The sequence below is a fragment of the Larimichthys crocea genome, chromosome XIII (assembly GCF_000972845.2).
Source record: "Larimichthys crocea isolate SSNF chromosome XIII, L_crocea_2.0, whole genome shotgun sequence".
Classification (NCBI taxonomy): Eukaryota; Metazoa; Chordata; class Actinopteri; family Sciaenidae; genus Larimichthys; species Larimichthys crocea.
Genome location: NC_040023.1, coordinates 25,023,301 through 25,043,970, shown reverse-complemented (window position 1 = coordinate 25,043,970; position 20,670 = coordinate 25,023,301). Strand labels below are relative to the sequence as shown.

Below are 20,670 nucleotides of genomic sequence, written 5' to 3'. Positions count from 1 at the left end.
TGGGTGAGTGGGTGGGTAGCAGGGTGGGTGTGGGTCCCTTCTTTTGTAGCCTGCACTTCTCTCCCTCGCCATCGAGAGAGAGGGAATGGTCTGAGGCAGCTGTCACTTAACATGTGAATGTTCTGAGGGCGGCCCAGGGGTCTTTAGAAAAGTCTCCTTTTTTTTTTTGCCCCCCACCCATGCCATTTTTCAAGCAGGAGCAGCATGGAGTTTCTGAGCCACAGTCAGGCCCAGAGGAGGGGCTTTATTGGATGAGAAGGGGGAGAGAGTGAGAGAGAAAAGCCTGGGGTAGGTAAAGGGGGAACTTTGCCGCCTAGCTGCCTGGTACAGGAGCAACCTGAGCAGCCGCAGCGCTGGTGAGAATGCCACCGCCTTGTTGTTGCGTGGAACTGGCACAATCTGACCTCCATGTGAAAACTGCTCTTGGCTGGGAACTGTGGGAGTTCAACTGAGCCGTTGGAATACATTGTCTCCATCTGGGCGCACTATCCCATCGGTGGCGTTAACAAGGAAGGAATTCCTCTATCACAGCTCCCACAACAAAGAAGAAAGGGAGAGGAGCAGAGCTGGTGGGAGGAGAAGTGAGGGGAGGGGAGGGGTGCACTGCGAGGGGAGAGGAGGACATTGTTTGCCTGTGACTGTGGGCAACGGAAAAGCATGAGTTATCAGGGCATGTGTGAGTGTGTTTAGAAAGTGTGTTTGTATGTGGGCATGTGTGAATGAGTGGACTTGATTGAGTGTGTTTGTGTGTGTGTGTGTGTGTGTGTTAGGAGGAGCCTTCAGTTTGGGATGTTGGAGCCTGGAGGCCGTTCAAAGGATGCTCAAACAAAGCTGGATTTTTTTTTCTCCCCCTTTCTCTCCTTTTTGAATGGTGATTGAGGACTAGCTGGATTCCTTTACTCATGCTGTTTGGGCTCAACTGTGCTTCAGGGTAAGTGTGGTTCACGTAAGCTTCAAACCGCCAAAACTGCCAGTAGCACAGGATTGGCTCAGGGAGAGTTTGGTTTTGGACTTTGCTGGTCTGTGATTGAGGGAGCCATGTGACAGTGAAGGAGTTGTGACCGTGGGATATTCTTTACTTATTCTAACCAAGTGAAACGTACAAGTGCAGCTCAGGCAATGAAATCAGTGTGAATGGATCATTCTGATGTAAGTATATTTTAGTTCTTTCTTCAGCTTCTTAGCTGCTTGGATTTAATGAAAGGATTCTCAGTTCTAATCAACATTTTGTCAAACCTAGGCATGGATATTTTCAGTAACTATTGATGTAGCCAAACCCATGCTGACATTTGATTACAGGATCTTTGTGTTGCATGTTTCAAGGGCTGTCTCTAAGATGCACGTATGACCTTGTACAATATCCACCCTAAAATGTTATGAGTCTCATGGGTGAATGCACAGCTGCCATCCTTGATTAGGGACCACTACCATGATTACTACTTCAGGACCTCCCTTAACAGAGGCAGACACACAACAGTGACACGACAGTATGGGGCTCTACTGTTGTGATTGACGATTATTGTTCTTCTACTAATTGCAAACCCGCCCATACAATTCTCGAATCAGGTAAATGGGTCAATCGATGCAGTAAATAAGAGCAACGAGCACTTCATCTTTTGTATAGTCATTTGAGAAACGTGGTGCTGCTCAAAACATTCAAATATATAAACATACACACGTTTCCCCATGTTTAGATTTTAAAGAATTAGGCATGAAAAATTCGGAACTCGTTCATTTGCTTTTTTTTTTCTGAACGATAAGATTAAGATTTATTTTTTTCATATTTTTGTTGCCATACCATGGAGAAGCCCCCAGACCATGGTTGTAATCAAATTCATCAGGAAATGGACTGCAGTCATGTATCATAAATCACCGTTGAGAGCAGAGAAAGGGTTGGGCTAGATTAAGGGCCATTTCAAAATAGGTTAAGTGATGGGATGGTTAGGTCATCCGCAATAAGAGTTAAATGGTGGAGTGGTTCTACTAGTATCATTATGCTAGAAAGCGAGAGGCACATGTTAGATAGGGGCTTGAGGCATTTTTGGAAGATTTCCCTGGTTTGCTTTGATTGCAGAATTATTTAGGTCATGGCATGGTTGTATTCTTTCATATGAGGGCTAAGAGCTCCCTATAAAATGATTACATTGCCTTTTTTATTCAAAGTATGCTATATATCTTTCTCTGAGTGGCCCAGTCTACAGCAGACATAATAAAACAAGACATTTGCATTTTAGATTTTTTAAGACATCCTCTTATTAGTGCACCATGTGCTCTCTAATGAGACTACTCAGCATATCCTCACATACATTGCTGTGAGATCACTGTAGAGGCAAGCGTGTAATTTAGCAAACGACCACACATGCGGCACAGTAACCAGACACGGCACACCCTCTCTCTTGAATTGTTAACCCATGTGAACACGGCCACAGGCACTCTCTCTGCCCTCCTCATGAGACCGCTGGGCAGTGATCTGAGCTAACTGGGTAATCATTGATCGAGAGGCCGGGGCTTTGTCTGGGCACCACTCTCTGATCTGACTGTGTTGTCCCCCGTGGATCCCTTGACTGCATCATCTGCTCAGCACATGATTACTTACTTACATTACAAGTCTAATGCACATGGAGGCATCATATCAAAGTAGGTCATTTTAAGGTTCTCATTTAGTTAAAGGCTGTGATATATCTTAATTATAATTACTTTCACACACAAATGAGATTTGATTTAGATATCAGGGTCAATATTGACAGTAGCACAATGTGAAGTTATCTTTGGCTCCAGACTTTCTTTGTCTAACCTCTGGCAAAGATAAAAGAGCTGCGTATTCAGCATAAATTTGTCTGACTACAGCAGTACAGCTGACTGTAACAGCAACATACACTATAAATACACCTGTTCTCGGTATTTGTAGAAGCAACATCCCAGTTCCCCCTTTAATGACCCATATTGCCCCCCCCCCCTACACATACACACAGCTTAAGTCACCAAGCATGACCTGAGGTGACCTGCGTAATTCTGAATGGGCTGGTCCAACCCCGCCTCAGAGGGAGCACCCGGCCTCGACAGGAACCATCCCTGCGATCTCCTTATGGGTTCACCTCAGCTCCTCTAGACCAAAATAATAACATTCACCTTTAACCCTTCTGTCAAAAAAATAAAGGCACTCAGCTGAGGAGGAAGCAGACGGGCTGACACAGTTTGAAACTGTCACTGCCAGTGTCTTTCCTGTACTGTTTGGCTTTGGTCAAACACGATGTTGCTCACTCTTGGATCCAGAATTGTAGTAGTGAGATCCTACAATCTCCACTTGGTGATCATTATGGAAACACACATAAAAACATTTTTTTTTTTTACTGCACATACCGTATGTCTTCCTAACTGCCCTCCACTCTGTGTTCCTAGTACGCCCCTCTTTTATTGTCATCGAGAGAAATGAGGCGATGTCTGTGTTTTTATGGCTGTCATATTTGATCAAATCCTTAGCGGGTTTCCCAGGACTGGTCCAGGCTGAGCTAGAGAAAGAGCTGGCCGCTAGCCACCGCTTCTCTGTGCCAGGCTCAACAGTGGGATCCTCGACAAGCCTGTCACATTAATTTCTTAGCTTAGAATATTTCAGTTGGTGATGTGAGATAGATGGGGAGCATGTGTGTATGTGGTCTAAAGAAAGACAAAGAGAAAGGGAGTATCCAGGCCAAGTATCTCTGCTGTAGTTCCCTCTGTTCCCTCAGTGCCAAGAAAAGGGCAATGTTGGCACAGAAATTTAGCAACACTGGTTTAATTTGGTCTCATAGCAGTCTTCTGAAGATGTAGCAGTGGCAAGCAGTACTCAGTGACTTTAAGGCAAGCATGCTTTTAAAAAAAGAAGAGCAGTGGTATATGTTTTGTTGATTTGCATGAGCATTTGTATACTGCATGATGACCCAGAGACCCCTTGTCTTATTTTAGGTAGCTGAAGGATCTTCCGCATGCATGGCCGAGGGGCCTTACATCACCTATTACTTCACTAGCCTCTGGGCTGAAGGAATATGGGTAACCTCATCAGCCGGCCCAGCTGCCTGGGCCAGAAGTCCAAGCATGTGAGGTCAGATGAGGACTTCTTGAAGGAGTGCTACCAACGTCGAAGAGAGTGGCAGCTCCCGGAGCAACATGGAGACACCAAGCCAGAAGTGGATGTCAAAGACAAAGAAAGGGAGGATGCAAACAAGGAAAGAGAGGTGGAGAGCGAGAAGGAGCCGCAGGAAATTGATCATAAGAGAGAGGAAGGGACTCATACTCCCATTTCGGACAAACCCCTCCGCAGCTCTCCTGCCTCTACAATCAGGAGCACCAGTACTCTGGATAATGCCTGGCACAGCACTCCGTCTCCAATAAAAACATCCCGAAATGGGACACTAACAAGGAGAACAGTACCTCCCGAGTTTGCCAGATCCCCCTTGGCTCACCCAGACAAGAGTGCTGCAGAGAGGAGGGCTAGCTTCCAGAGGAGAGACTCCAGAGAAGGAAGCCCCTGGTCCTGGAAGACTTTGGCATCAAGAGAGGTTACAGAGGTGACGGAGGTGACAGAGACGATCGTAACGGAAATTGTGGAAGTGACGGAGTATCCATCTGGAGATAAGGGAGGAGACCCCATAGTCACCAGAACTGTTAGAGTCCTGAATGGTGTCGCAGAGGAACTTGCTGAGGTTGATAAAAAAAAACTTAATCAAAAGTCTCAACTGTCTTCCATTTCATTCTGTCCTCTTCTCGTCTCTTCTGGCCTAGACTTGCTTATAAACATGTTTTGTCTGTCATTGTGCAAGGCCTTCTTTAAAACAGTGATTTTATGAGTTGAAACAACATGTGGATTGTCTTTTCACAGCTCCAAAGTGATGGACACTCAAGTTCAGACCAAGATTCCAGCCTGGATAGATGGAGGGTATGTTTTTACCTTTAACTCTTTTTGACTTGTGTTACAACAGTAAAGCTGATCGTATCTCACCTGGAATCATTCGCTTCAGTATTTTCATTCAGTCATACTTCAGCTAACTTTTTGTCATGGTCTTTCTCAAGGGAACAAAATCTGCCTTGGCACTAAGGGATGTGTCAACAGATTCTGAGACATTTCTCCAAAATCTGGAAGCTTTGCTCACATGGGTGTGTGAGATAGAGGAGCTCACAGCCAATCAGAAACCCCCATCCTCAGAGGTCAAAGTGGTGAAAGCACAGCTCCAAGAACAAAAGGTCTGTTATCACCAACATCACATCATCTCATTTCTTGTCCCCAAAAACATCTTTGAAGTACTATAGCAAGGGGAATACGCCGGAAAGGTTTACCTATAGAAAGATGTGCAGAGGTCAGGGAAAATGCTCAACTGCTTCCTTTATAATATAAATTCAGTTCTATTCAGAGTTGAATGGGTGGTGCTCATAGACACAATGAGCTTCAGTTAGTCTTTGTGAACATGTCCTGGGGGTATGAAAAAAGTAGGGAAGTCTCTCACCTTTCAGCTGTAATCACAGCCATTGTGAGCTCCTTGGATGAGGTGAAACCTGCCTGGCTCCTAACAATGTAAGCTTGACACACGAGACAAGAATTCTGACACAAAGGCAGGAAAACAAGAATGGGGCCTTGATAAATGTCAGTTCTTACTGCAAGCCGTGCCTTTTCTCCCAAATTGAACCTCAAACCTCAAAGGTAAACATTTTCTGTAGCGTTGATGAGAACTTTTTTGATTGAAAAGTTTCAGCGGGGGCTTTGAAGTATTTATCACCACTCTTTTTTCTCTTTCTACAAATAAAGATAATGATTATAGACTGCTACATTTAAACCTTTTTGATTACACGGAGTATGGCTTTATCTGTTCTTTTACAGCTCTTGCAGCGCCTCCTAACAGACCGAAGGCGTAGTATGAACTCCATGATGCTTGAGGGTCCTCGGCTGATGGAGGCCCACCCAGGAGAAGAGGGGGAGCAGGCAAAGGTCAAGCTCTCCACTCTCCAACAGAAGTGGGAAGCCTTACAACTAGAGGCAGAGCGAAGGTCAGCTATTTTTCCGTGCAATGCCGCACTCTAATTTGGCAAGGCTCGCTGCACGATACAAATCTTGCTCACCGATGGTAACAATCAGAGGACATTTTGTTGTTGATAGGCGAGCGAGTCTGGAGCTCATTCTTCCCAGGGCTCAGCTCTTTCAGGAAGGAGTGGACAGCTTGCAGCAATGGCTCATATCTGTGGAACAGACCCTTGCTGAACTACGAAATGCAGAGAGGGTGATGTTGCATCTCTCAGAGGCCACAGATAGGGCCAAGGTTGGAAATCTACCACATATGATTTACAGTCTGTACAGTATAGTGAAAGTGTAGATGTAGTGTTGTTTGCTTAAGGAATTATGTTTCTGACACATTTCCATTTTCTTTTAGGCTGTTGTCGAAGAAATTCAAGTCAAAACTGCTGATCTTGGGAAAATACAAAAGTCGGGAAATGAGCTGATGGAAGCAATTTCAGGTGAAGAGAATGGTAACTAATGATAATTATTAGTGAAATGAAATGTGAAAATATATTGATATATTAATACTTTTGGCATAGTTTTTTGCGGCGTGTGATGAAAATGTCTGTTTCCAACATATATCTGGTATAGTGATTCACTTCTATTTACCAGTCTTATCAGCCATATGAGTCCTGATATGCTCAGTGTTTGTGATTTGTCCTTTCTTTTCAGAGGAGGAAGCCCAGCAAGTACAGGAGAAGATGGATGCTCTGCGTATCCGTTGCTCTGTGCTGAGTCTAAGCAGCCTGGACGTGCTGCAGAGGCTGGAGCAGGCCCTGGAGGCCTCCAGTCGCTGTACGTCCAGCCAGGAGGACCTCCACCTGTGGCTGGGCCGCATTGAGAGGGAGCTCCTGGGCGCAGCAGGAGCACAGACACATGCTGGAGATGCAGTACTATGTGCAGCTGAGAGGCAGAGGGTAATGTTCCCACACAATCCTAATCACACGCTTGCATATCTGTGACATCATTCATCCTTTTATTTGCCTTCATTTTATAACCCAGAATGATACTAGAGCCAGAATGTGCTGTTAGATCTCAGAAATAATAACATGTTTCAATTATGTTGTTAATGATGCTATGCTAACATACAGTATGTTGTCATCAGCTGGAACAGGCAGTGGTGAAGGAGATGGCTTGGTTCAGAGACAGGGCGCTGAGTCTTGAAAAACTGAAAACCATTCATCTGGATCCCGAGCTCATAGCAGAACAACTCTATGAGCAGAAGGTCGGGATATTATACAAATATAACTGATTAACTCACCATTTTCCAACTTTGAATAAAAAACATTACATGTTTGAGTTTTTAGAATTAATTTAAATGATGCTTGGTAAGTGAATTTGGTTTGATGTATTATCTTCTGAACAGATTTTGGCAGTGGAGATTCTCCAACACAGGTTCAATATAGAGAAGATGGTGAAGATCTCTGAAATCTTGCTGACATACAGTGATGAAGGAGAAACAGGAGATTTACGGGTATTCATTTCATTTAACTTGACCATAAATGTGCTTTTAATTTGAAAGCATGTTCAAATGTCTAATTCCTTCATTTTACTCTCTCTCACCTCTCCATGCAGACCCCTTTAGAGGCCTTACAGGAACAATGCAACACCACCTCAGCCACCAATTCCCATGTGGTCCTGCAGCTTGAGCATGCTCAGTCGCTCCTCCTCCAGTTCTCAGAGGGCCTCGCTGAGGTTTCGCCCTGGCTTGAAGAAACTCAAACCCTAATTGGCCAGCTCTCCCTGAGCACAATTAGCTATGAGGCATTTCGGGAACAACAAGACCTCTTACAGGTAGAAGAAACCTGCCTCCCCACATTAGAGTGCCAGCATTTCCCTTTTTTTTTATCATCTCCTTTTTGTCAAGTTCAACAAAGAAGTCCTTTTATACTTTGCAGTCTGACACCATTTTCCACTGAGCTGTTCTGTTCAAGCACAGTTCATTAATGTAATCTACTTCCTGACAGGGTAACTTTTCCCATAATGGCATATCAGTTTTGTCAGGTATGCCATGAAAAGTGAGACAGTGTGGTTTCTTTCAACCTTGTCCTTCCGTTTAAGGGATTAAAACTAAAATCAGGTTCTTTCTGAAAAGGGTTAGGGTTAGGGTTAGGTCTCCTGCTCACACTGTTATTAAACCTTTCTTTTTTGATCTCTCTTCTCCTCAGGGTTTGAGGGAGTCTATAGCAGAACACCGACCCTTGATTGTACGCTTATGTGCTCTAGCAAAACGCTTGTCAGAACTGAACCCCATTCAGGGAGATGAGTTCTGTCGAAAGGCTACAGAGGCTGAGGCGCAGCATAGTGCCATCAGAGATCGGGTCAGGGAGACCGCTAATCTGCTGGAAGAGTCTTTGCCTCGATTCACGCAGGTAAGAACTGAAATGTATAAACAGCCCTACACTTTGCGATATATCACAAATACACAAGCGCCCAACTTCATATCTTTTCTTGTAGCTGAATGAGAGGATGACGCTTATCAGAGAGAGTCTTGACCGCCTGCGCAGCCGCTTACAGACTCCCAGCTCTCTTCAAGGCCTCACCCCAAGGATCCAGGAGCAGCTGCAGGACAACAAGCGCACCCTGGCTGAGCTGTCCAAGCTGGAGCTGGGCCTTGGCAGTGTCAAAACACAGGCAGATGAGCTGCTGGCCAACACCCAAGCAGCTGGTGATGGATCTGTTGGAACAGGTAATGTGATCTTGTTTGTATAGAGCTCTGTCTTCGTACACACAGGGGCCACAAATAGCAACGTTATTTACTGTACTGTGGGAAAAGGGCCAGTTCTAAGCAATACTCCTGTTATATCTTCGTGATTGTAGCAATCCAGGAGCGAGTCTCAAGATTGTTACAGATGTGGGATGAGACGAATACTCAGGCCCAGGAGAGGGAAAGCTGGCTCCTAAAACTTTTGGATCTGGCCTTAAAGTTCTGGAGCGATGTCAGTGATGTCACGCTTGCTCTCAGTGATGCTCAGCAGGCAGTTTTGGATCTCAACGCGAGTTGTAGAGACTCTGAAACAATCCGCCAGAGCCTTGAAACCATGCAGGTTTGTCTGGAAGCTCTTAAGAAATCATGCATGCGAAAACCACATTGTTGTAAATAAGACACTATCTAACCTTTTCCATCCTTTCAATTTAAAGACTCTCAGGGAGGATATTGACAGTTTACAGGGAGATCTGGACACTCTTGGCGTTTTGGGAATGGATCTGATGTCAGCATGTGGGGATACAGACAAACCAGATGTCACAAAGAGCCTAGATGAAGTAAGAAATAAATCTAAATAAAATCCTTTTTAACGCACAATGGCGTCTTGGCTAATCACCTCGTCTTTTTGTCATTTTAAAGCTGTATTGCACGTGGAACAACTTGAGCAAACTGTGGAACGAATGTCACAAAAAGCTGGAGGAGTCCTTGCAGATGGCACTACATTATCAAGACACTATGCAGGTGTGCGCCTATATAAAGTATATACTATACTAATACATATTCCATGGTCAGTATGCCGTATCCAACTTTGGGCAAGACTGTCTAACTCATGCAGTGTTTTGGCATCCTGCCAAAGACAAAGCTGCTCTTTTATACTGTTGCAGTTGTAAAGTTCAGACTCTTACCTCCTGTAGCTTTACTTATGAATGACTGGCAGACTGTGCAGTCCTCTGCCAAAGGCAAATGAGTTTAATGGTGCAAACTGTGTGAGACAGATTCAAAAGAAAACTATGTGAGATGTATCCAACTGTACAGAGCAGCAGGGTTCGATTTTTTGGGCAGTTGAGAACAAAACATCTTGCGAGTGATTGTACAGTATGTAATTGATTGTGCTTTAATGCACGCTCTCATCACTGTTATTGTCTCACTAACAGGGTCTTTTTGAGTGGTTGAAGTCAGCTGAGCTGAGATCGACTGAAGAGTTTATGGTAGGAACCGACCTGGAATCAGTCAAAGAGCAGCTATGTGATCTTAAGGTGAGTTCATATGCTTGTGAGTTCTTCTCAATAAGTATGTGTAATAAAACATATCAGTCATGAGTATAGCTAATCTAACATTAAACATATATTCTGTCTTTATTCTTTCTTCAGGAATTTAAGCGAGAACTTTACCAGAAGAAAATCGAGATAGAAAGTCTGAACCATCGCTTTGTGTGCCGGCTGTCTCCGGGCTCGGAGCGTCCAGGCTCCGTCTCACCGCTGTGTGACTTCAGACTGCGCTGGGATGGCCTGGAGTCAGAGACTGTCGGCAGACAGGTGAGAATGTGTAGATATGGTTATGTAATATTAATATAAGAACGTAACTGTGATCCATTATATGCACAGGCTCATAGAAACATTCAGCCAGAATATACTGTAAACAAAATTATATATTTGACTTTTTTTTCTGTGCTGCCAACAGCATCAGCTGGAGTGTGCTCTGCTGGGTCTGGGTCAGTTCCAAAACACAATGGATGAGCTGCACACATGGCTTTCCCGGACCGCTGAACAGCTACAGGGCAGCCAGCCAATCAGCATCGACCTGCAGGCCTGTGAAATAGAGCTGGCCAAACACAAGGTTGGTTGTGTCCAAAATACAATGATGTATAGTGAGTAGCATGTCAAAACAAGCCATTTCTTTTACAGCTGTGGTATATAGTAACACAGCTCTTTCAGGATTTGAAGATATCAGAAAACTCTGGAACTGTTAACCTTCTCACAGAGCTGTTGCTTTATCTGCTAGATAACACTTAACCTTGAACACTTCACCATCACTTCAGAGCAACATACTGCTAGAATTGTCTGACATCAATACTGCCAGACACAACTAAGACCAAAATACACTGAGCTCCTCACACCTCCAGTCACACAGACGTTGATGACGCGATAAATCTCTGACCTCGAATGCTTCTTCCCTCTCCAAGGTCTTGCGCAATGATGTCATGTCCCATGTCCGCACGATGGAGTCCCTGAACCAGGCAGGCAGGGGGCTGCTGGAGGTTGGGTCCGGGGACAGCCCGCATGGTCTGCAGTCTCGGTTGGAGCAACTCAATGAAAGCTGGGAGTTTGTCCGCTGTGAGACTGAACGCAGACAGCTGGAATTAGAGAACAGACTGAGTCAGGTGAAGAGAGAAAAACAGATCTATTATTTTGTTGCAACAAAAGTCGAAGAGAACATTTGTTACCTGCACAAATAGTAAAAGTCATCATAATTAACACGTTCTTCTTCATTAACAGTTTATCATGGCGCCCTCTTGTGGTTATTTGTAAAGGTGACCATTCAAGCATGTTGTGGCCTCTTGAGTTCATTCTGTTGTTTGTGCTGCAGGTACAAGATGTGACAATGGAGATTCAGGATCTCCTTCAGTGGCTGGAGAACACAGACATGAGGCTGTCCTCTTCTAAAACCATGTGGAGTATGCCGGACTCTGCCAGTGAAAGGCTGAATGCACATTTGGTAAAACGAGCCAGACTTTTAACTGTCAAAATAAAGAGATATGGAAGAAATGAAAAGCTTGTAACACAGTCGAAAACAATTTCTTTCCTACAAACTGACTGTGTTTCTACCTTTCACCCACAAAGGAGTTGTGCAATGAGATGGAGTCAAAGCTCCACTCCTACACAGATGTGAAGAATGCCATTTACAGGATGCTGGAGAGCAGCAATGTTGTCCGGGGGTCGAGCACCGAACACAGCTTGTCTATTCTTGAACAGAAATGGGCTTCTGTTTACAGCAAAGTCCAGGAGCGAAAGGTTATTTAACTCTTCAGTGTCATGTTTCTAATTTATCTATAGTTTAGTGCTTGATTATATTGTATTGAGTATTTACTGTTCCCACAGGCAAAGCTTACAGAAGGACTGAGTCTGGCCAAGGAGTTCCACAGTAACGTCCAGGAACTTCTCACTAAGATGAGCAAGTGTGAAGAGTCTATTGGGCTTCTTCCTGCTCCCAGCTTTGTTCTGGACACAGTTTGTAATCAGCTGCAGGACCACAGAGTAAGTCTTTTTATACCTGCCGTCTGTCTGCTTCACATCCAGAGTCACGTACACATTTGAAAGTATCACTTTTGGTTCATGAAATACTTTTCGTACAGACACTGCTGAATGAGGTGAACGGTCACGGTGAGAAGAAGAGCACAGTGGAAAACACAGCCCGTAGACTCACAGAGCTGAGCAGGAAGGAAGACTGTGATGTCATTCATAACCTGATCATGGCTGTCCAGGATCGCTACAAAAAACTACAGCAGCGCACGTCAGAAAGAGGCAGGATGCTGGAGGAGGTCAGAAAGAGTGCCAAACAGGTATGCCACGATATCAACTCCCATTTAAACCTTATGTGCACCTTAAGTTTGACTTAAGAGGAACCTTTGTGTAATATCTGTCTTTATTTCTCATGTTTCAGTTTAATGAATCATGGCGCCTGCTGGTGGACTGGATGACGGAGGTAGAACAGACATTAGATACACACAAAGAGATTGCTGTGTCCCACGACGAGATTAAACAACAACTGACTGAGCAGAAGGTGCAGTAGACCTCACAATGGATACAACTTGGTTTATATGTCACATATTTATGAACATCTTCACTCATGACTTACTTTTTTAATCAGGAATTCCAAAAACTGCTGAGGTCAAAGAGGCCCATGTACGAAGCTACGTCAAAGAACGGACGTAGCCTTCACGAAAGAGCTCAAACCGGCCACGATAGACAACATCTGGAAAATCTACTGGCTGAACTCAAAGACACGTGGGACACCATCACTGGCAAGTCTATGGAGAGGTACGATACAGCTGATAGGGACACATTTAAATGTCTACCAAGCCTTGATAAAAATCTGATCTGGGAAATTCACCTAAAATTCTGGTCTGCTTCTCTCAGACAACACAAGCTGGAGGAAGCGCTGCTGTTCTCAGGTAGATTCACCGATGCTCTCCAGGCCCTGAATGACTGGCTGTACAGAGCGGAGCCCCAACTAGCTGAGGATGTTCCTGTTGGTGGAGACAAAGACATGGTGCACAACCTGATAGACAAACACAAGGTACAACAACTATCATGGATTTTAATGTGTGGCCTCAATAACCCAGGTAGAAACCACAATAGAAACACAAATGATGGGTAAATGATTGGTAAACTCACTCTCACGATGAAGTTTCCAATGGAGTCTGATTGGACTATTGATCTTAGTTGCTGACTTTGCATATTTTGTGCTAGTTTCTTCACAACCCTCAGAGTGAAACTGCAGTTTCATCAGCGGATTTTCTTTCTTCTAGGCCTTCCAAAAGGAGTTAGGGAAGCGAGCCGGATGCATTAGGACCCTGAAGCGCTCTGTGAGGGATCTGACCAGGAGCAGCACAGCTGACGCTCACTGGCTGCAGGAGCAGATGGATGAGCTGGAGGGCCGCTGGGAGGCTGTGTGCAAACTGTCAGTCAGCAAGCAAGACCGACTGGAGGCTGCACTCCAGCAGGTAGTTCCTACAGATAATAAGGCAGTTTTAATCATGATACCTAAAGTTTTGAACTGAAGATGGTAATATGCAATACATTGCATGGACAGTAGTTTTAAGTTTAATCAAAATTTCCTTATATGAAAAGAAACCCATACATGAAATTCAGATTGCAGGAAGCTGTATTCATAAGCAAAAAAAAACAGAAGCTGTGATTATTAATAAAAAAGACCAGCCTTTATCTTAATCTTTCTTTGTTCTCTTTAGGCTGAAAAGTTTGATGGCCTTGTCCACTCTTTCATGGAACGGCTCACTGAGGCAGAGAGGATACTGAAGTATGGGGTGATACCAGAGGAGGAGGAGGCTCTGCTTGCTTTCCGCAGACAACACATGGTCAGTATAACATGATACTCTATCTCTCCCCATAGGGAAATACATTTTTCTGCTTCTGGGGAGGTCAAAGGTCAAGGTCTGCTTCAAAACAACAAGTTGGTCGCCGATAAGGATTTAGTATTATCAAGGGTAGTTCAGCAGGGGGGATACTCACATTTGTGCTTGAACCCATTCAACTGGTTAAAGGACAGATGCTATGATTATTAGTTCGACCACAAACATCTCACATCTCTAAAAGGAAATAGCAATAAACTACATATGTAAATTGTGTTTCAATGGTTAAATCGCTGAATAAATCCTTTTTTCCTGCCCCTGTAAAGGAATCGATGGGTGCCTTGCAGGCTCAGGCGATGGATCTACAGAACATCCATTGTCTAGGTGAAGAGATCCTGGCCTCCTGTCACCCGGACTCCATAATCACCCTAAAATCTTGGATCAGTGTAACCAAGACCCGTTATGAGGAGGTGCGTATCAGCATGATGAGCAAAAGCAATTTCTTTTTTTTTTTACCCCAGAGACTAAATACACGATGAATACATAAATGTCATTATGATGGTTATAATTGTGTTTCAGAGGCACTGTTTCAATATCTTGAGCTATTTCTAAACTCTAAGACACTGTCAACACTGTATGTGTTAATCCCTCGCCCTCCTTGTTTTCTAAATCAGGTTCAGACCTGGGCTCAGCAACAGGGCCAAAAGATTCAGACCAACTTGGCAGCGCTGGAGGCAGAGAGAGAGGAAGTCCAGAGGCTGCTGGACTGGATCTCCTCAGCAGAGGAAGCTCTCAGCCTCAGAGACCAAGAGCCTCCTGCTGAGACCACCGAGCAGAACCAAGAACTGATCGAGCAGCACACAGTAATATTTTTATCTGTTCTATGAGCTACCTGCTATACCGTTTCATTAACTTCTCTGTTAAATGCTTACTGGGGAATGGTCGGGATGCGTCTTTGAAACACACCACTTGCCGCTGCACACCTTAGTGACTACCTACAGTGCAATTTATCTGCTGTTTCCGGACATGGTGTCTATTTAATCTTTATTCAAAAGGTCGTGTGTGACAACCTGCTGTGTGAATTATGTGTTTGTTGAATCCACCTGCTGTGTTTACTGGCAGTTGGATGTCTGGTCTTTCCAGTCTGGGGCCTCCCAGTAACAGATGTTTTCTGGTGATCACCTCGTTATAGCGGGCTGATATTCTCATTAACATCAAGACTTATTGCATGACAACTAATGTCAAAGAGTCTGGGTTGGTATCTTGCTGCTTCTGGTGGCCTAGAGAATACTACAACTACGTGCTTTCATAGTAGTTAAGCTTACTGCAATCTTGGAACTTATCTATCCATCTATCGTTCAGCCTTTCGGGCAATATGCAGTGTTTCTGGGCTCCTGGTGTAGCCAGCGGCTTGACCACTTACAGAACATTAAGAAGTGTCTTTGCTCTTCCAGATAATCACTGATTATTCCTCTCTGCAGGTATTTATGGAGGAGTTGAATAAAAAGTTTCCAGAGGTAGAACTTGCCACAAAGTCCTGCAAACACAAGAGCATTTCTAAACAGCAACTTTCCCCCAGCAAACGGCCCATCACAAGTAAGCCACCATAAAAACAGTATAGTTATTATTGACACCTTGATGACTGTCTCACAGCCAATGATGGGTAAAAAGAAATGATTTGCCCAAGCTGAAGCCAGTGTTGCTGTTTCTCTGTACAGAGAGGAGGAGCACTATGAAGATGCAGCCTGCTGTACCCATTCCCCTGGAGCACCTTGACCCCCAGACCCCGGAGCTCAGTCAGCTGGTCAGTCAGTGGCAGAAACTTTGGCTCCTGGCTGTGGCTAGACAAAAACATCTGGAACAACACCAGCAAGCACTCAAAGAGGTGATTGTACTTTTAAAATTACAGCTGATCAATACAGTCCTTTGAGCTAAACTTTACTTTAATAATCATGTGATATTTTGCATTTCTGGACAGATGGAAGAATTTGCAAATTTCGACTTCAATATTTGGAGAAAGCGTTACATACAGTGGATTAGTCATTTGAAGTCACGGATCTTAGACGTGTTCCGCAGCATCGACCGGGACCAGGACGGACGCATCAGCCAGAAGGAGTTCATTGATTATGTCCTCGCTTCCAGTGAGACCCAGTTTTGGTGTTCATGACAATTTTCAATTTTAAACAATGTGTGCTTACCCACACTATGCAAGTTGTAGAACGTGAAAGAGGAGATGTAAAACTATATTAACATGTTTTTTGGTCCATAAAACCAAAAATATATCTTTGTATGGATATCAAAACTTGAAAAGTGTAAAAGAAACTTGGCTCTTCACCTCTCTGTTGTAGAATTTCCTACCAACTCTCTGGAGATGAATGCAGTAGCAAACATCTTCGACATGAACAGTGACGGCTTCATTGACTACTATGAGTTTGTCAGTGCACTTCACCCGAGCAGAGATCCGTACAGGAAAACACTGGATGCAGATCAAATCAACGAAGAGGTATGAACAGAAAACACAACAAGTTCAGTTTGTCTCATTGGTTGATGTCTCATTGAGTGGTTGATTTATTGTGACACTTACTGTTATACTTACTGACAGACATCTGACATCACTGACATCTCATTACTTTGCCTTGTTTAGGTGAGTCGACAGGTGTCACAGTGTAACTGTCCCAAGAGGTTCCAAGTGGAGCAAATAAGTGCCAATAGATACAGGGTGAGTCATTTTTATAGAGAGTGATAAAAAAAATATGAAATCAGCTATTGCTTTTAGATTCTACACAGGAAGTGATGTGGTTAACATTTCTGCTTTGTTTTGAAGAAATATATGATATACCATTGGCCTACAGAAACATCATGACATTTTGGAAATGCAGTGTGAAGATGCAGGATCAATGAAATGCTTGAAAAACTATATCTTGCTATACATATTTTGTCTTTTTGCTGCAGTTTGGAGATTCCCAGCAGTTGCGGATGGTTCGTATCCTGCGTAGCACATTAATGGTCAGAGTGGGAGGAGGTTGGACTGCTCTGGATGAGTTCCTGGTCAAGAATGACCCCTGCAGAGGTCAGTGCTTTACTCTAGGATGTCTTCAGCATCTGGTGTGACTTGCATTAATTACTTATGGAGACAGTATCTACTGGCTGCCATTAGAGGAGCGGCTGCTATAAATTATATGTTTTCTTACTGTGTTCTGTTAAATTCTCCTGCTGTGTAACCAACAGTGAAAGGCAGAACCAACCTGAAGATCAAGGAGAAGTACTTGTCTCCTGCAGGAAGCTCGTCTAAGGGTTTGACTGTCAGCAGGTCCAACTCAAGCCTCAGCCTCTACAGCAGTGCCTCCGCTCCCACAAGCCCCATGACACGCAAGGCAAGACAAAGTTGCTGTTACAACTGGCTGCAGCAACATCCTGTTTTTTGTTAAATGTCAAAATATCATGACCACGCATGCCATTGTGTCCTTTGGTTAGTAAGTATATCTTTACATGCATATAACTTTTTTATTTACTCATCAATGTTTTGCTTTAGGCGTTACTCCGCAGAAGTTTCTCAGGTGACCGTTGCATTCGTCCCAGGAGCTCCATCGCTGCTTTGGGGTCTGATCTACAGTTTGTCACAACAGGAGATGACAATTCTCCCTCACCATCAGGTCAGCCAATCGCTTACACCTCACCATCACTTAGCCTCACTTATTTTGATGGAAATGTACTAAATCATGAAGCCTTCAGAATGACATTTTCTTCCATTGGGCAAATAAAGTTAAAACTCTACTCTGTCTGTTTTCATCCCTTTAGATGAAGCTGAGAGGTTACCCACATGATTACCTCCACCCCTGAGCACCATGTGTATGCTACAGTGCTGAATCCAAACACAGCCTTGGGGCTCCCTCCCCGAAACATAGTGATAAGCAGAAGTAACGTGATAGAGGGGCCAAAAAGCGATGCATCACATCTGAAAAGGCGACACTGACAGAAAAAAGGTCAGCAAAGGTGATTAGAAGTCATGCTCAAGGGTCTTTGAGAAATCTGCGTGAAGATTATGTCTTCTCGGTGTGGAGGTTAGTCCAGATGCAAGACAAAGATGTTCTTGTCCCCTGTTGCATTTCATACAGTAGTATCTGATTGCGTTAGAGAGTAGGAATTGAAAAGTTCTGCATGGACGCTTATTGCATGATAGCCTTGAGAGCCTTGCTTACATCAGATTTTGTTTTTGTTCCAGCTTGTTGTTCTTTTTTGGTTGTAATGATGAGCAAAGTCAGACGGTAACAGAACCTGAGAGAGAATAATGTCACAGCCAGTAATGTGGTGACATATTATACATGGTATGTAAAGGTGTTGTACTGTCTGACTGCCCCAACTAGTGTCCAAAAAATACATATACCAAAACCACGAGTACAGTATGTGAAGGATACAGTATGCTGTCCTTCAACTTTGTGATATTTTGTTTTGATTTCATTCCATGAAGATGACATTGTTGGCAGGGCCACACTGTTTTTGTCTTTTACCTTTTTTGACACCATGTTTTCAGATAATTATGTATTTTTTATTGTTCTTTATTGTAAGGATGTTTTAAACACTGGAGATTGTGTAACAAACAATGCACTGAAGTACGACATTGTTTATTTGTAGAGATTATTTTCTCAGGATTGGTTTTGTCTTTTGGATATATGTATTTCTATGGAACATTACTGTGAAAATGTAGATGTTTTGTTTTTCTTTATAACTGTACATCCTGGGGAAGTTTTGTTTAGCACATTCTTTTCATAAAAATGCACTTTTCTGTGTCCAACTACTGTAGATAAGTGGGGAGATTTGGCGTTTGAAGAATTCATTTTACATGAGAATGCACTGGAGGTGATGTCTGGTTGAACAGAGTAGTCTTTTTCAGTGAAATCTACCTAAAATTTCCTTGTTTTCCTTTCCAGAGTCTTTTACCAAAAGCAGTATATTTTTATTTTTTTGTTTTTCGATGTTGTTAGTTTTTCTCTGACCTCCAATCATTCAGAAATCTTTCCTTTGTTCTTGATTTTATGATTCTGTTTTCAAAGACACAAGTAAGAGACCCTCGGGTTTATTCATGATCCTGAAGATACCAATATGAATTATTTCAGCAAGAAATACTGAAATACATTTACCCTGAGAGAAAACCAACTGCAGCTCCACCATCAGTCTACTGCAACATTGCAGTGTCTAGCCTTCACTCTGGTTTCATTATTTACAGTATGCTATCAGCAGTGTAAAGTTACTGTATTTGTATGTGTATGTTTGTACTAGATCTACCTGAGCTTGAAGACAGTAGCTCCTGTATCGAATTGCATTTGGTCTATGCAGGATTTTTTAAAGTAAAAAAAAAAGTTTTTACATGATAAAATACCTTTTCCTGTTGGCCTCAATGTGTTTATGTTGGAGAAGGTTAAACATTTACTGTACTGTAAAAAAAATACAATAGCCAGATTTCACTTCTATTGCTATGCACCCTAATCTTTCTGTACTGTAAATGTTTCTATACCCAGCACTCATTCTGATGTCTAATTTAGAGAAACTGTAGATCAATGTCACTAATAATTTTATGTCCACTTGTATAAAAATAAAGCTTTTTGTAATAAAATCTATAAAATCATCACACAAACAGGCTTTCTGCAGATTGACAAGCCAAATGGCGAGTTTATTTATAACACGCTATGTGTATTCGGTTAGTTTGGTGAACTAATATAATCATGTATGTGAATTTCCTTATGCTGTTAATAACACTTGACATGTCACCTTTTAAGCTGATGGTAAATTTCTTAGTAAAACAGTTGCTTCTTTACTCATCCGGCAGTTATAGAGCAACATTGTCATTCATTTGGCATCATGTTTCTGGTCACCTGGTGAAGGTAAGTCCAAAATTTATCCTTTATCTCTTCTAACTCTGTCTTTGGTCTCCACCAACTCCTTTGGTTTGTACACCACTCCATTATGTTCATCAGCTGGTCGCTATCTGTGGGCAGGTGTCTTTTTAGTGAAAACAACTGCCTGCTGTGATCAAAAATGAGTCCTGACATAACTAGAACAGTAAAGTTGCAGCTGACGGCTGAACAAGAAGCTAAAGCACTGGAAATTCAGGTCATATTCTCTGTAGGTTTGTCACTACGAGTGACAGATTGTTTTCACATTGTCTTTTGAGATACATCAGTAACAACAGCAGCCTAATGAAATGTTAAAGTTGATATAGCAATTAGCCAAAATATATATATAATATATCGTGGCACACATTCTGAAAAATAAATAAGGATAAAGGTCAGGTGAAATTTCATCTGTGGTTCCACAGCTCCAGCTGCCCTCCTGTTGATGTCTAACATGTGAATCTTTGTGCCGTACATGTCGTACCAAAAACACAGACATATTTGTTCAAACAGAGGGCACAGCAGTTTTGAGAAAGAAAGCAGAGTATTGTACTTCTACACAAACATTCACCATGACTGCAGGTCACAGGAGACCCTGTACAGTCCTGAGGTTTAATCAAAACAACACTGTCCTGTGATTGGACATTAGTGTCTTTTGCTCACAAATACACACACCTATAATGTATGAAGTCATATCATGCTACAGCCAGACAATACATGTATTCTGTATGTATGTTTGAACACTTCATACACATTCTAAAAAAAAGAAGAGCAACATAATGTTTTGTAAAGTGTTGGACCTCATCAATTAGCCAGAACAGCTTCAACACAACTTTGGCAAAGATTCTCCAGGTCTGATGATCTCTGCTGGAGGGATAAACACCATTCTCCCAGAGGAGCCCATGTTTCTTCATACCATAAAAACATCATCTGATTTTGGCTTTATTTGAAGTGAGTAGTATGG

General features: G+C 43.0%; 1 protein-coding gene across 3 annotated transcripts in view; it reads left to right on the top strand.

The window, feature by feature from the left end:
- Positions 1-18,193, top strand: part of macf1b (microtubule actin crosslinking factor 1b) — a 27,019-nt gene extending 8,826 nt beyond the window's left edge. The window contains exons 1-40 of one of the 3 annotated variants that reach the window (XM_027286333.1): positions 179-931; positions 3,943-4,679; positions 4,856-4,912; positions 5,047-5,217; positions 5,849-6,015; positions 6,125-6,284; positions 6,396-6,480; positions 6,695-6,939; positions 7,128-7,247; positions 7,389-7,496; positions 7,598-7,816; positions 8,191-8,394; positions 8,480-8,711; positions 8,843-9,069; positions 9,164-9,286; positions 9,369-9,470; positions 9,884-9,985; positions 10,100-10,264; positions 10,410-10,565; positions 10,912-11,109; positions 11,316-11,444; positions 11,570-11,740; positions 11,828-11,983; positions 12,082-12,288; positions 12,390-12,509; positions 12,597-12,766; positions 12,866-13,025; positions 13,258-13,452; positions 13,699-13,824; positions 14,145-14,288; positions 14,493-14,681; positions 15,300-15,414; positions 15,537-15,703; positions 15,797-15,959; positions 16,167-16,321; positions 16,463-16,537; positions 16,771-16,888; positions 17,047-17,192; positions 17,351-17,471; positions 17,617-18,193. In XM_027286333.1, the coding sequence (XP_027142134.1) occupies positions 4,023-4,679; positions 4,856-4,912; positions 5,047-5,217; positions 5,849-6,015; positions 6,125-6,284; positions 6,396-6,480; positions 6,695-6,939; positions 7,128-7,247; positions 7,389-7,496; positions 7,598-7,816; positions 8,191-8,394; positions 8,480-8,711; positions 8,843-9,069; positions 9,164-9,286; positions 9,369-9,470; positions 9,884-9,985; positions 10,100-10,264; positions 10,410-10,565; positions 10,912-11,109; positions 11,316-11,444; positions 11,570-11,740; positions 11,828-11,983; positions 12,082-12,288; positions 12,390-12,509; positions 12,597-12,766; positions 12,866-13,025; positions 13,258-13,452; positions 13,699-13,824; positions 14,145-14,288; positions 14,493-14,681; positions 15,300-15,414; positions 15,537-15,703; positions 15,797-15,959; positions 16,167-16,321; positions 16,463-16,537; positions 16,771-16,888; positions 17,047-17,192; positions 17,351-17,471; positions 17,617-17,642 (6,351 nt within the window). In that variant the 5' untranslated portion in view covers positions 179-931; positions 3,943-4,022 and the 3' untranslated portion in view covers positions 17,643-18,193. Of the gene's footprint in view, positions 1-178; positions 1,150-3,942; positions 4,680-4,855; positions 4,913-5,046; positions 5,218-5,848; positions 6,016-6,124; positions 6,285-6,395; positions 6,493-6,694; positions 6,940-7,127; positions 7,248-7,388; positions 7,497-7,597; positions 7,817-8,190; positions 8,395-8,479; positions 8,712-8,842; positions 9,070-9,163; positions 9,287-9,368; positions 9,471-9,883; positions 9,986-10,099; positions 10,265-10,409; positions 10,566-10,911; positions 11,110-11,315; positions 11,445-11,569; positions 11,741-11,827; positions 11,984-12,081; positions 12,289-12,389; positions 12,510-12,596; positions 12,767-12,865; positions 13,026-13,257; positions 13,453-13,698; positions 13,825-14,144; positions 14,289-14,492; positions 14,682-15,299; positions 15,415-15,536; positions 15,704-15,796; positions 15,960-16,166; positions 16,322-16,462; positions 16,538-16,770; positions 16,889-17,046; positions 17,193-17,350; positions 17,472-17,616 lie in introns of those variants that run through there. The other 2 variants (XM_019269173.2, XM_027286334.1) reach the window with 2 other exon arrangements.
- The last annotated feature ends 2,477 nt before the right edge of the window (positions 18,194-20,670 follow it).